General features: G+C 50.1%; 1 protein-coding gene across 5 annotated transcripts in view; it reads left to right on the plus strand.

Annotated features, from left to right (window-relative positions):
* Positions 1-14228, plus strand: part of Soga1 (suppressor of glucose, autophagy associated 1) — a 69078-nt gene that overhangs the window by 45549 nt on the left and 9301 nt on the right. For 3 of the 5 annotated variants that reach the window (XM_027421282.2, XM_027421284.2, XM_035446850.1), the window contains 8 exons: positions 1039-1164; positions 2845-3075; positions 3297-3401; positions 4237-4404; positions 5290-5541; positions 8355-8426; positions 9279-9349; positions 10439-11789. In XM_027421282.2, the coding sequence (XP_027277083.1) occupies positions 1039-1164; positions 2845-3075; positions 3297-3401; positions 4237-4404; positions 5290-5541; positions 8355-8426; positions 9279-9349; positions 10439-11789 (2376 nt within the window). The remainder of the gene's footprint in view (positions 1-1038; positions 1165-2844; positions 3076-3296; positions 3402-4236; positions 4405-5289; positions 5542-8354; positions 8427-9278; positions 9350-10438; positions 11790-14228) is intronic. The other 2 variants (XM_027421283.2, XM_027421285.2) reach the window with 1 other exon arrangement.

Below are 14228 nucleotides of genomic sequence, written 5' to 3' on the forward strand. Positions count from 1 at the left end.
AATATCGTTAGGCATCATTATGTTGACTTTTTTTTTCTCCAGTCATGTATGGAAAGATCTCCCATGATCATGCATCAGTAGGAGTAACATAGTAAGATGGCCATCCTACCAAAAGCAATCTACAGATTCAGTGCGATCCCCATCAGAGTTCCGACACAATTCTTTACAGACCTTGAAATATTCAACTTTATATGGAAAAACAAAAACCCAGGATAGCCAAAACAATCCTGTACAATAAAAGAACTTCTGGAGGTATCACCATCCCTGATTTCAAGCCCTACTACAGAACCATAGCAATAAAAATGCCATAGTATTGGCATAAAAACAGACGGGTGAATCAATGAAATCCATGGCCCAGACATAAATCCACAGACCTATGGACACCTGATTTTTGACAAAGAAGCTTCTAAATTTTTAATTATAAACAATGAATTAGCATATGGTGGCAAGCACCTATGGCCCCAGCTACTTGGGAGGCTGAAGCAGGAGGGTGCCTTGAGCTCAGGTGTTAAGAGACCAGCCTGATACCAGGCGGTGGTGGTGGTGCACACCTTTAATCCCAGCACTTGGGAGGCAGAAGCAGGGGGATCTCTGTGAGTTGGAGACCAGCCTAGTCTACAAGAGCTAGTTCCAGGACAGCCTCCAAAAGCCACAGAGAAACCCTGTCTTAAAGAGAGAGAGAGAGAGAGAGAGAGAGAGAGAGAGAGAGAGAGAGAGAGAAACCAGCCTGTGAAAAATAGTGAGGCTAAGTAAAAAATAAGTAAATCAATCAATCAAAGAAACTATGAACAACTCTGTGTATCAAAATTAGTTTTCATAGTACATTTTTTTCTGCAAATTTGTTAGAGAGAAATTTAAAAAAAAATTATACTGTGGAGGATTTGACACATACCATTTTATTTAACTGTCATAATGACCCTCTGAGGCAAGGACAGTATTGTGCCTAATAGAGGATGCCCGAGTCCAGCTTACTGTTGATTCTTTGACCACAGCCTGTGTCCTCTCCCCATTCCTTGTCTGGCCCCCACCCCACTGCAGATCAAGGAGCTTCAGCTGGTTCTAGCAGAGGCCCATGACAGCCTCCGGGGCTTGCAAGAGCAACTGTCCCAGGAGCGGCAGCTCCGGAAGGAGGAGGCCGACAGCTTCAACCAGAAAGTGGTCCAGGTGGGTTTGTACCACTTTTTTTTTTTTTTTTTTTTTTTTTCACCTGCTATACGTCTCTTCCCAGGACTGGAGATACAGATGCCAATGCCGTGGTGTAGCCTTGGCAGAGCACTTGCCCAGCATGTGGGAGACTTTGGGTTCTGTCCCGAGCATAGGAAGAAATCAAACACTACTAACAGCAGGGTCATCAAAAGGGAATAACATTGGGGGAAACACCCTGTGCCCTGTCAGGCTTCACTGAGTTGTGATTGTCAGCTCTAACCTGGGCTGGACCCCTGCACATGGTATTGGCTGCCTAGGTGACAATGGCCTCTTTAGTCTTTTTTGGTTTTGCTCTGTTTTGTTTGAGACAGTGTATCTCTCTTTGTAGCCCTGACTGTTCACTCGCTGTGTAGACTGGGATCATTTGAACTCACAGAATCTGCTTGCCTCTGTCTCCTAAATTGCTGGGATTAAAGGCATGTGCCACCACACCTCTCTGTCTCATCTCTTTAAAAACTGTCTTAAGGATTTTTATTTTTAATTACACATAGATGTGTGTGGATGTGTGCCTGTCAGTGTAGGTATCTGTGGAGACCAAAAGTGTCAGACTTCTTTCCTGTGATCTGCATGATGTGTTGCTGGGGATTGAACCCAGGTCCTCAGGAAGAGCAGCCAGTGCTGTTAACTGCTGAGTCATCTCTCCAGCCCCTGTTTCATCCCTTGGCCTCAGTTTTTGAAGAGGTGCCCCTCTTCAAACCTGACTGCGGATCATAATAGCATTTATTAAACCTTACTTTTGTTTGGGGCTGCCACCAAGCCTGACAACTTGAGTTCAATCTCCAGGATCCCCACAGTGAGAAAGAACTAGCCTGCTCTAGTTCTCTGACCATCACACACATGCCATGGCACCTGGGCCCACCCATATACATAGAAAAAAAAAATAAATGTAAAAAAGAAAGAAAGGAAGGAAGAAAGCTACTTTCCTGAATGGCCCATGTAACACACTTTCCACCGTTATATCCTGTAATGCTCACACACTTCTCTATGGGATGCCACACTTCACTTCATGGTGGCACACAGTAGGGCATGCTGAAAAGGTAGAAGGATTGCAGATGAGGAAACGGAGTTCACAGAGTAGATGTGCTTTGCTCAGAGCTGTACATCCCAGGCCTTTGGCTCCCTTAGCTGTGACCCAGTGTTGTTCCTGGGTTATTTCACGTTTCTCAGCCTTCCTTGACCCCAGCATACCTCTGCTCTGCACCTCGCCCTCTCTGCAGTCCCCAATTACTTTCATAGTTCCCAGACTAATGTGAGCACATGAAAAACACCCAATACCCAGGAGATGCTCAGAGTATGATGCCATGGTGGCCAGAGGTCATTTTGCAGGCTGTTTTGAGACAGGATCCCTCCCTGGCACCTGGGGTTCACTGACGACAGTAGGCTGGCTGGTTGTGCTTTGTATGTGGGTTCTGGAGAATGAACTAAGGTCCTTATGCCTGTGTGGCAGGCACTTTACTGACAGCTCTGTCTCCAGCCCACAACTGTTGCTTTTGAGTGCTTCCCTGGGTACAGTGGGCTGCTATCAGTAGAAGCCCTGATAGGGGTCACCAGTAGGCACTTGCCATTAGTGTTCCCCTCTGCCTTTGATCTGGGTCTGGAATCAACCCCAGCCTCCTTTGCTCACTCCTGTCCGAACAGCTAAAAGAAGACCAGCAGAGGGCGCTGCTGAGGCGGGAGTTCGAGCTGCAGAGTCTGAGCCTCCAAAGGAGGTTGGAGCAGAAATTCTGGAGCCAGGAAAAGAACATATTGGTGCAGGAATCCCAGCAATTCAAGCACAACTTCCTTCTGCTCTTCATGAAGCTCAGGTGGTTCCTGAAGCGCTGGCGGCAGGGCAAGGTTCTGCCCCACGAGGAGGATGACTTCCTGGAGGTATGGCTGAGCTTAGCCCTAGCCCTGAGTGGGGGCACGGGGTTTGAGTTCGGCTTCTCTGCTGTAACGGTGCTGGGTTGGGGGGGGGGGATGGGACACACTTAAGATGTGGGAAAGCTCAGTGATGAGCTTTGGTTCCTGCATGGTTGTCTGGACCGCCTGCTCCCCAGTGTCCGCATCCTCTGGAGTCTGAGCCTGTCAAATGTGGTTTCTCAAACCAGGTGAACAGCATGAAGGAACTGTACCTGCTGATGGAGGAAGAAGAAATGAATGCCCAACACTCGGATAACAAGGCCTGCACAGGGGACAGCTGGACCCAGAACACGGTGTGTCCAGCCCATTCTAGTCCTTTTTACTCGTGTGCTCCTCATCCATAATGACCAGTTCCTGCTGTCTTCTCACACAGCCCTGATTGCACTCAGGGTCTGCAGATGGTTATTGGCTGGGAACCGACTCACCAGTTGCTTAGAGATGGGGGAACACGAGTCATCCCAGGGCAGTGACAGAAGTCCAGATGAACTGTGAAGTCACAGGAAGGAGAGCAGTGAATCTGTTGTATAAGGAATAGGGTTACAGAGAAGGGGTCACATGTAATGTGCTCCCCTGGACCAATAGGAGCCTGCCGAATTCAGAAAGGAAAGCAGACCATATTGAAACAAGAGGACTGCGTATACAGAGGTGTGGCAAGATGTGCTGGAGTGGGTGTGACCAGTGGGACATTGGGCCAGGGTAAGGCTACCAGGCCAGGGTCACACAAAAAGAGGCCCTTACGGACTAGAATTAAGAACTGTCACATCGAGACACAGAGAGAGCCTTGGGGTCAGCCTCCCAGGGATCTACAGTGAGCTGGGGTGTGGTTGAACAGTGTGTAAGGAACCAGAAAAGGGGGGGCACCATTTGAGAGGCTCCATGGAGGCCTCAGCTCAGAGAGGCAAGAGACCTGGAGCTCGGGCCCCCGCAAAGCCTGGGGGAGGTTGTTTCTCTGCATCTGGGCAGAAGAGCTGCTTCTGAAACAGTTCATTGCATGTGAGACTTGCAACTCGGCACAGCTATCCCAGGGCTGGCCTCTGCCCTTTCTGAAGCTGGTAGGGCCTCAGCTGGACTCCTGGCTGCCCTCCCTGCCTTCACAAAGTTCTTGACCAGGCTTTTCTCTGTCTGCAGCCTAATGAGTACATCAAAACCCTGGCAGACATGAAGGTCACACTGAAGGAGCTGTGTTGGCTGCTCCGTGATGAGCGCCGGGGTCTGACTGAGCTTCAGCAGCAGTTCGCAAAGGCCAAGGCCATGTGGGAGACGGAGCGGGCAGAGCTCAAGGGCCATGCCTCGCAGGTAAGCCTCCTTGCTTCTCAGGGACATCTCCTTCCTGGTTCCCAGCCCAGATCTGCAAGGAGGGTGCTAAGCTGCTCTTGGAGGCACAAGACCCCTTACACTTCACCTTGTGCCCCAGAGAGATTGACAGGAACCTAGGCTGCACTGTGGGCAGAATGCTTCCATGCCTTCCTGTGTTCCACATCCAGCCTGGCTCCTGGATCGAGCTGACTAAATTGTCAAGAGAATAAAGAAATGACAGATGGACACAAGGATACACAGAAAGCTAGGATTGGGTGATCTGGGCTCTTTGCTGGAGAAATTGCAATGCTCTGAAAGCTTAACCTGTTAACAATGTAGATGACTAAAGCAGACAGAGGCAGGGCTATTAATACAGAGGCAGGGCCAGGTTGTAGTAGCACATACCTTTAATCCCGCACTAGGGAGGTGGAGGCAGGTGGATTTCTCTGAGTTTGAGGTCAGCCTGGTCTACAAAGTGAGTTCCAGGACAGCCAGGGCTACACAGAGAAACCGTCTGGAAAACCGGAGAGAGAGAGAGGGGGAGAGAGAGAGAGAGAGAGAGAGAGAGAGAGAGAGAGAGAGAGAGAGAGAGAGAGGTGACAAATGTCATGGTTATCAGTAGCTGGGAGCGCTGCCTATTGTAGTCAGATGTGGAATGCTTACCTAACTAACCCCTTGGAGCCTCTCTGAGGGATGGGATGTAGCACTTTGCTTATAGAGGCTTAGGAGGAAAACATTAGGTACAGGGTCTGGCTTGTATGCAGAAAGGGGTCCACAGCTCTATTAGAAGGAGGATCAGCGTTTTGGAGGGTCCCCAGAGACTCCCTGGTATGGGTGCGCGGCCAGTGTCCCCTGCCGATACCTAGCTGATGCTTCTTCCTGCAGATGGAGCTGAAGGCTGGGAAGGGTGCCAGCGAGAGGCCCGGGCCCGACTGGAAGGCTGCACTGCAGAGGGAGCGAGAGGAACAGCAGCACCTCTTGGCCGAGTCCTACAGCGCCGTCATGGAGCTGACACGGCAGCTGCAGATCAGCGAGCGCCACTGGAGCCAGGAGAAGCTGCAGCTGGTGGAGCGGCTGCAGGGCGAGAAGCAACAGGTGGAGCAGCAGGTGAAGGAGCTGCAGAACCGCCTCAACCAGGTGAGGCTGGGCCCCGGGTGCCCTGGCAGCAGAAGCCCTCAGAAAGAGGGGAGAACCAGGTTGTTCCTCTGCTCAGAGAGGACAGAGAACCAGGTTGTTTCCTCTGCTCAGAGGTAAAGGCAGGAGAATTAGGGTTCATAGTCATTATCCTGGCTACCTAGTGAGTTTGGAGCCATCCTGGTTTACAAGGAACCGTCTCAAACAAACCAAACAGGCAGACAGTAGCATGTGCAGTATCACAATGCTGCATTCAAGGGCACTCGAGTGTATATCAGGTGAAAAGCTGGCTGGCCTCAGAGGGGTTTTCCTGTTGTCATCCATTCCCATTCATGTGCCCCCTCCCCAGCAGCCACCATAGGCAGAGCAGCATGCAGACCTGCTTTGCTTTTTCCTTGCCAGTTTCCATGACTCCCCACTCTTTGGACTCACCTGAGTGAGCTACCTTCTTTGTACGTCTTCTCAGAATGCAATTTCTAACCCTCTCAACCCTGGAAAGCAAAATGACCCAAAATGTCCTGTTTCTGACAGGTCAGAAACATGGCAAAAGCCTCACATCTGGTAATTTTCTTTTTTTAAATGTGCATGAGTGGTTTGCTTGCATTTATGTGTATGCACCGTGTACATGCCTGATGCCCTTGGTCCAGAAGAGGGTGTTGCATTTCTTGGAACTGGAGTTGCAGATGGTTGTGAACTGCCATGTGGGTGCTAGGAACTGATCCTGAGTGCTCTAGGAAAGCAGCAAGTGCTGTAACAGCTGAGCCATCTCTCCATCCCTAACATCTGGCCTGAGCTGACCTCTTGCAAGGGACTAGGTTTTCTCCAGGGTCACACTCACTGGCTACAGAAACATTGCACCTCTGAGGGTCACATTTCCTTGGTGTCTGTGTGGCAAGTTCAAGCTGGTACACCCACAAACTAACACATCCCCTGTGATGTGGGCCACTGATCAGAGCACACTTTTGCACCATCTGGCCACTTCCTATCTATGGAATGATTCCTTTTTGTTACATTATTTTTTAATGATGTGGAAATCATTAAATCCAATCCATGCCATGGTTAATGGGGTATCAGCAAATATGCAGCTGGGACCTTCTGGCTGGGTCTTGCACTTGGTTTCCCAGTAGGGACCATGTGTGGAATTTGATGGCTTCCTAGATCTGGTCTCCTGCTTCCCTCGGTTCAAACCAGGACACCCAAAGCTGTACCCTCTTTCTCTTATTTCTTCCTCTTTCCTCCTTTCCTCCCTTTTTTGTTTTATTTGAGACTGAGTCTCTCTGTATCTCACTTAGTTGTCCCAGATGAGCCTGGAATTCCCAGCTCTCCTTCCTCAACCTCTCCAGAGCTAGGATTCCAGGTGTCAGCCCCCACATTCAGTGAAAGCAGCCTTGTCAAACAGCCTGCAGAGCCGCAGGAAGGGTCTTAGTCAGTGCTCTATTGCTGTAAAGTGACACCATAACCACTGCAACTCTTATAAAGGGAAACATTTAATTGGGACCGGCTTACAGGTTCAGTCAGTTATCGTCATGGTGGGAAGCATGGTAGCTCACAGGCAGACATGGTTCTGGAGAAGCAGCCGAGAGTTCTATATCCTGATCCAAAGGCAGCCGGAAGAGAGAGTGACAGTTGGCCTGGCTTGAGCATTTGAAACCTTAAAACCCACCCCCAGTGACACACTTTCTCCAATAAGGCCACATCTGCTCAAACAAGGCCAAACCTCCTAACAGTACCACTCCCAATTAGCCTGTGGGGGCCATTTTCCTTCAGACCACAAAGGGGCCCTTGTTCAGAAGACCCAGCCCTAGTCAAGTCACCTCTGGTCTCAGGGCTTTGTCTACACAAGGAGGATGGCTGTTCCACCTTCTCATCTCTCAGGGTAGTCATAGGGATAAAAGAGCTAGCTATAGGAATGGCACATTGCTCCTCAGTCCCCCTGCCTGGGCCTTGGTTTACCATCTTCATCTGTGATTTCTGTTCATTAGTGGTGAGGTGACCTTGGTTGCCCTCACACTATTTTATTTCTCTTAATTGGGTTCCTAAGTTTGAGAGATGGGTTCAAGTGAAAGCAGGTGACCAGCCCATCCTGGCTTTGCGAAGGACTTCCACTTTACCCTTGATGCAGTCCTAGGCAGAACCTTCTTGCTTTTTCAGAACTGCAAGGTCTGGGGGACATAAGCCTTACTAACACTGGGAAAACCCTAGGGGACTAAGACGAGGAGTCACCCCATGAGAGAGTCAGTTGTAAAGCATTGGAGGAATTCAAGCAAGGTGATGGTGCAGTTCTTGTAACCCCAGCTGCTGGTGCAGCTGCCCACATGTGGGCCAGTTTCTTCCTTTCATTATCTTTATGCTCTCACCTGCTACATGGAAATAATCATAGTCACACCTACTCCTGAGGTTGCTATGACGATAAGACGAACTGATATGCACATGCAAATGGACTCCCTGGAAATGATGGTGCTCCAGAGGTCTCCTCAGGACTCAGCAGGAAGTAGTGCTGGACTGTTGTTACAGATGGCTACCATTGATGGCAGCATGGTCCGCTATGTGAAATAGCTATTGCTTTTCTGCCTAGCTGTTCTATGAACAATACTATAGGTTAACGTAGCAGTAACAACTGTTAACTCTGTATCAGGAAGATGCCTCTATGTCAGGAAGCTGCTTGTATTACTGTGTTCCAAACCCACCTGTGGGGGCTCAGATCTGCTACCCAGTGAGAAGCTAATGCTGGGCCCATGCTGTGGGTCATATGGAGTTAAGAGTGGCCCTGCTCGGAGTAGCCCTGCCCACCAGCACATACCTTTTGCCTTTCTCAGCTGCAGAAGGCTGCCGAACCCTGGGTCCTGAAGCACTCAGACCTGGAAAAGCAGGACAACAGCTGGAAAGAGGTGAGGTGCATCCCTGCTACCCATGTTCTATTGGCTCCCTACTATACTAGAAGATTTCTTACTTGTGGGAAATGTTAGCAGAAGGATGCTAACCCTGTCCCAAAAGCCATACCTTCCTCACACCCTGGGTTTATTAGCCCCAGGGTCACTACCCCATGACTCTTGCCCATGGATTGGGGCTTGGGAAGGGTCCTCTGCTGGGGCTGTCTGACCATACCTGGGGGAAACCCCAGGCCGCTTCAGTTGTACATCAACAGAAAGCAGGCCTTCTAAATGGCTGTGTGATCTTAGGTGAGTCCTTCCATCTCTTAGCCCCAGCTGTCTCATTGCCCTGGCGTAGTCCTGAATGGGGTCAGTAGGGTCACACTGGAGGAGTTTGCACATAGGTCCAGGGTCATTACCCATAGAACACAGAGCTGAGTAACAAAGGTTATGTACAAGCTCTTCACATCGCCATTCCCTCCTCATGGCGGCATACTACTCAGGAAATGGGGCTACAGGAGGCAAATGCCTATTCTGGGGAACTGACACTTGGAGGATTTGTGGGGCCTCACAGAGCTAGTAATGAAATTCTGGTAAGTCATAGGCCCTAAGGACCCAGTGTGGGTCATTATCATCAACCATAGCAACAGTCATGAAGTAAGTTCTAGGTCTCAAACAGTCCCTCTTTGCACTCCAGGTACCTGAGCCTGGGTCACATCTAAAAGGCCCCCTGGCTGAGCGCATCTTACTCCTCAGAAGAGAGAGAACTCACATGTGGAGGCCTGGGCTCAGCTCCCACACTGTCTGCTGTCACCTTCCTTTCACACACTGGTCACCAGATCTGACTCTTCTTGTCTCTTCCGTTGACAGACACGGAGTGAGAAGACCCACGACAAGGAGGGTGTTTCTGAAGCTGAGCTTGGGGGAACCGGCTTAAAGAGGTGCTGACCCCTATGCCCTCCAGCTCTGCCTCCCCAATAGACCCTTGGCTTTGACTGTCTTCACTCCACTGCCCCGTGTGTCCACTCTCGTCCCCCCGGGAGTTGGGAGAGCCACCAGATGTTTTTCCTCTGGAGCCCCGGTCATTTGGGCACTGGAAAGCTTGGGGTCATGAGGATCACAGTGTGCAGTTTAATGTTGATTCTGGGTGGAATTCTGGGTGGAAAACTAGGGCCTCAGCTGCACTTGCTGGCAAAGAAGCTCTTGGGCCCCTTTAAGGGTTATCTTTTCCTCCCTGGAGTTTGAGTCATGGTAGATATACATGACTGGGGTTGTTGGGCAGTGTCCATTGGGCCCAGCTCCGTGCTGTGGCCAAGGGGACACCCAAGGATAGTGACTCAACCATTAAGACCCTCCATGAAAGAAGTGACAGGCAATACAGAACATTCTAGAGTATGTGGGAGGGGGGGATTACTGGGGCAAGAAGGCCAGGCTTCAATTCTGTCTCTGCCATTTCTAGCACTGAGGCCTTGAGTAACTCCATGTCTGTAGTGGGATAATTGGAGCTGCCCAGAGCTGCCTAGTGACCAGTCATGTGCCGTAGAGGACTCCCTAGAAGCAAGCCTTACCTGGATGTAAGACAGGAAATGAAGGCACAGGGTCAAGGAAATTTCAAATGATTGATGGAGCATCTGGGGTACTGCCAGATTAGTCAGTGGGCAGCTGGAGCTTGAGAGTACTGAGAAACCTGGGGCCCAGCAGAGACCAAACCCATCAACCAGAGCTACCCCAGCTAAAGTGTGAGGAGGCCAGGTACTCTCACTCTAGATCCCATCCATTGTGTGCTAAGGGCTGCCTTCAGGGGGGCTGTTTCTGGCTTCCATTGTCGAGAGGTTAAATGTGGTGGCAGTGTTCATGCCTCTTGAGAATATAGGTGGTGTGGAGAGAGGGTTTGAAGAGGTATCAGCAAGATTGTCCACAAGAGATAAGCAAGACAGGCTTGGTCTCCACATACATATCCCGGTAAGTACACTAGCATGCTTGTTATGTTATTTTCCATTAATCCCATTTTCTTCCTCTACTTTTCCCAGGACCAAATCGGTTTCCTCTATGTCTGAGTTTGAAAGTTTGCTCGACTGTTCCCCTTACCTTGCTGGTGGAGATGGCCGGAACAAGAAGTTGCCCAACAGTCCTGCTTTTGCCTTTGTGAGTACTGAGCCAGTGGAGCCTGAGAAAGATGCCAAGGAAAAGCCTGGGCTGTCCACCCGGGACTGCAACCGCATGGGTACACTGGCCTGCCAGGAGCCTGCGGGGAGGCAGATGCAGCGCAGCTATACTGCTCCAGACAAGACGGGCATTCGAGTCTACTACAGTCCCCCAGTGGCCCGGCGCCTGGGTGTCCCTGTGGTCCATGACAAGGAAGGCAAGATCCTCATTGAACCAGGCTTCCTCTTTACCACGGCCAAGCCCAAGGAGTCAGCTGAGGCAGATGGGCTGGCTGAGAGTTCCTATAGCCGGTGGCTTTGCAACTTCTCCCGGCAGCGCCTGGATGGAGGATCCGGGGGCAACACCTCAGGTTCTGGACCTGCTTTCCCTGCAGCCTTGCATGACTTTGAAATGTCAGGCAACATGAGTGATGACATGAAGGAGATCACCAACTGTGTGCGGCAGGCCATGCGCTCTGGCTCACTGGAGAGGAAGGTAAAGAGCACGTCCAGCCAGACAGTGGGTTTGGCCAGTGTGGGCACCCAGACCATCCGGACAGTCAGTGTGGGCCTGCAGACTGACCCACCCCGCAGCAGCCTCCACAGCAAGAGCTGGTCACCCCGCAGCTCCTCGCTTATGTCAGTACGCAGCAAGCAGATCTCCTCCTCCCTGGACAAGGTCCATTCGAGAATTGAGCGGCCATGCTGCTCGCCTAAGTATGGCTCACCCAAGCTCCAGAGGCGATCAGTGTCCAAGCTGGACAGCACCAAGGACCGCAGCCTGTGGAACCTGCACCAAGGCAAGCAGAATGGCTCAGCCTGGGCCCGTTCCACCACCACACGGGATAGCCCAGTGCTGAGGAACATAAACGACGGGCTGTCCAGCCTCTTCAGCGTGGTGGAGCACTCAGGGAGCACTGAGTCTGTCTGGAAATTGGGCATGTCTGAGGCCCGAACCAAGCCCGAGCCTCACAAGTATGGCATCGTGCAGGAGTTCTTCCGGAATGTGTGTGGTCGGGCACCGAGCCCCACTACTGCAGCAGGAGAGGAGAGTTCCAAGAAACCAGAGCCGCTCTCTCCTGCCAGCTACCATCAACCTGAGGGTGTAGCCAGGATCCTGAATAAGAAGGCAGTCAAGGCAGGTGGTAGTGAAGAGGTCAGACCCACCATGCTCTCCCAGGTCGGAAAGGATGGTGTCCTTCGGGATGGAGATGGAGCCTTGATCCTTTCCAGTGAGGTATGGCTGGATTTTGCCCTTCTGTCAGGATGGGAGATAGCCTAGAAAGTTCCAACTCTTCTGTTTTATTTTCTGTTATGCCTTTTAATTCTTTAAAGTCAGAGTCTCTTGTAGCCCCGACAGGCCTTGAACTTTCTTTGTGACTGAGGATGACCTTGAATTTCTGATCCCCTTGCCTCTGCCTCCAGTGTGCTACGATTACAGGTATGTGCATGACACTTGGTTTATATGGTCTGGAGATGGTATCCAGGGCTTTGTGCATGCTAGGCAAGCACTCTACCAACTCAGGTTTGTCCCCACTCCCTCTTCTGGCTCTTAAACTCAGGGCAGATATTATCTGAGCATCTTAAAATGTTCTTACACTGATCAGGGATGAACATGAACATTCCTGACTTGAAATAGCACAGGCCTAATGACCAGAGATTAGTGATGATGGCTTAACCATTGGCTTTGCCACCATGATGCAGAAATCTGCAGCATCCCTCCGGAGGAGAGATGTCCCTATAGAGTGGCTTGTTGGCCTGCGAAGAGTCAGTTGTTAGCATTCTGTGTGCACTTTGGTAGCTTAAGATTGCTGTAATAAGAGGATAAATGCCAGAAAAAAAGCTTTGAAAAGTTACAGATCAACGCTTTTCCCACCCTCACTTTTTTGTTGTTGTTGTTGTTTTCCAGACAGGGTTTCTCTGTGTAGATTTGGAGCCTATCCTGGCACTCGCTCTGTAGGCGAGGCTGGCCTCGAACTCACAGAAGAGATCCACCTGCCTCTGCCTCCCGAGTGCTGGGATTAAAGGAATGTGCCACTAATGCCCGGCTACCCTCACTCTTAAAAGACTAGTTATAACACACTCATCAACTGCCACTCCCCACTCTAATAAGACTTCACAAAGTCCTCTGAGAATGTTTTGCTGCACACCCCATTCCTGATACCAGTTTTGTTGTGTTAGGGATTATTTGAAATTTAGTCTCATGGAACCCTAAAGTGGGCCTTGTGGACTCCACAGCATCTCCTTCTTCCTTGCTTGAACTCTGTCTCCTTCTGTTTCTCCTCCCTTGCTTCCTGCTTTTTATTTATTTATTTATTTATTTATTATGCATACATCATTCTGCTTCCATGTATATCTGCACACCAGAAGAGGGCACCAGATCTCATAACGGATGGTTGTGAGCCACCATGTGGTTGCTGGGACTTGAACTCAGGACCTCTGAAAGGGCAGTCAGTGCTCTTAATCTCTGAGCCATCTCTCCAACCCCCCCCCTTTTTTTTAATACTTTATTTTTATTGTATGTGTTTGGCCTACATGTATGTCTCTATAAAGGTGTCAGATCCCCTGGAGCTGGAGGTACAGACAGTTGTCAGCTGCTATGTGGATGCTGGGAATTGAACCCAGGTCCTCTGGAAGAGTAGCCAGTGCTCTTAACGTCTTAGCCATCTCTCCTGTCTCCTGGGTTTTTTGTTTGTTTGTTTTTTAAGATTTATTTATTTTAGCCAGTCGTTGGTGGTACACGCCTTTAATCCCAGTACTCGGGAGGCAGAGTCAGGCAGATCTCTGTGAATTCGAAGCCAGCCTGGTCTACAAAGCTACACAGATAAACCCTCTTGAAAAACAAAAACAAACAACAAAAAAAGATTAATTTATTTTATATTCAGGTGTATGTATGCGAGTCCACTTGAGTGTTTTTGCATGTGTGTGAGAGTGCCTGCAGAGGCCAGAGGATGTCAGGCCCTGGAAATGGAGTTACAGGTACCTGTGAGCAGCCTGATATAGGTGCTGTGCCACATAGTTTACATGTGGTGTTTGATCTGACCCTCACAATACCGAGAAAGACAACATTCTTTCATTGTGGAGAGAGGGGATGAAGGCTCATAGATGTGTCACTTGCCTAGTAAGTGTAGAGCCAGGACTGAACAGAAAATCAGGTTCGACATCAGTGCTTTCGACCATTTCTGTGTTCTGGTAATACTTAAGAGAATGAATGAGCCAGGCATGGTGATGCACACCTTTAATCCCAGCACTCGGGAGGCAGAAGCAGGTAGATCTTTGAGTTTGAGGTCAGTCTGGTCTACAGCCAGGGTTACAGAGAGGAACCTTGTCTCAAAAACAAACAAACAAATGAAAAGAATGGATCTACCTAAATATACCGCAAAGGTGGACTGGGAAATGCCCAGTGCTCCCAGGGGAGGAGGAAAGCGTTTACCAAATGGGCTAGCACATACCCATAGCCCCAGAACTTGAGTAGCTGAGACAAAAACACCACAAGGTGAGGCCAGCCTGGGATGCATAGTGAATTCAAGGCTAGCTGGAGCTACCTAGTGTGACTCTGTCACAAAAAAGCAAACAGAAAAGCAAATTGGAGCTGAGGATGTAGCCTAGTGGTAGAGCACCTGCCCGGCTGGCTCAAGGCCCTGGGTTTCATCTCTAGTGCTGGGGAGGGGAGTGA

This window comes from Cricetulus griseus, chromosome 6 (genome assembly GCF_003668045.3).
Source record: "Cricetulus griseus strain 17A/GY chromosome 6, alternate assembly CriGri-PICRH-1.0, whole genome shotgun sequence".
In the NCBI taxonomy this organism is placed as follows: Eukaryota; Metazoa; Chordata; class Mammalia; order Rodentia; family Cricetidae; genus Cricetulus; species Cricetulus griseus.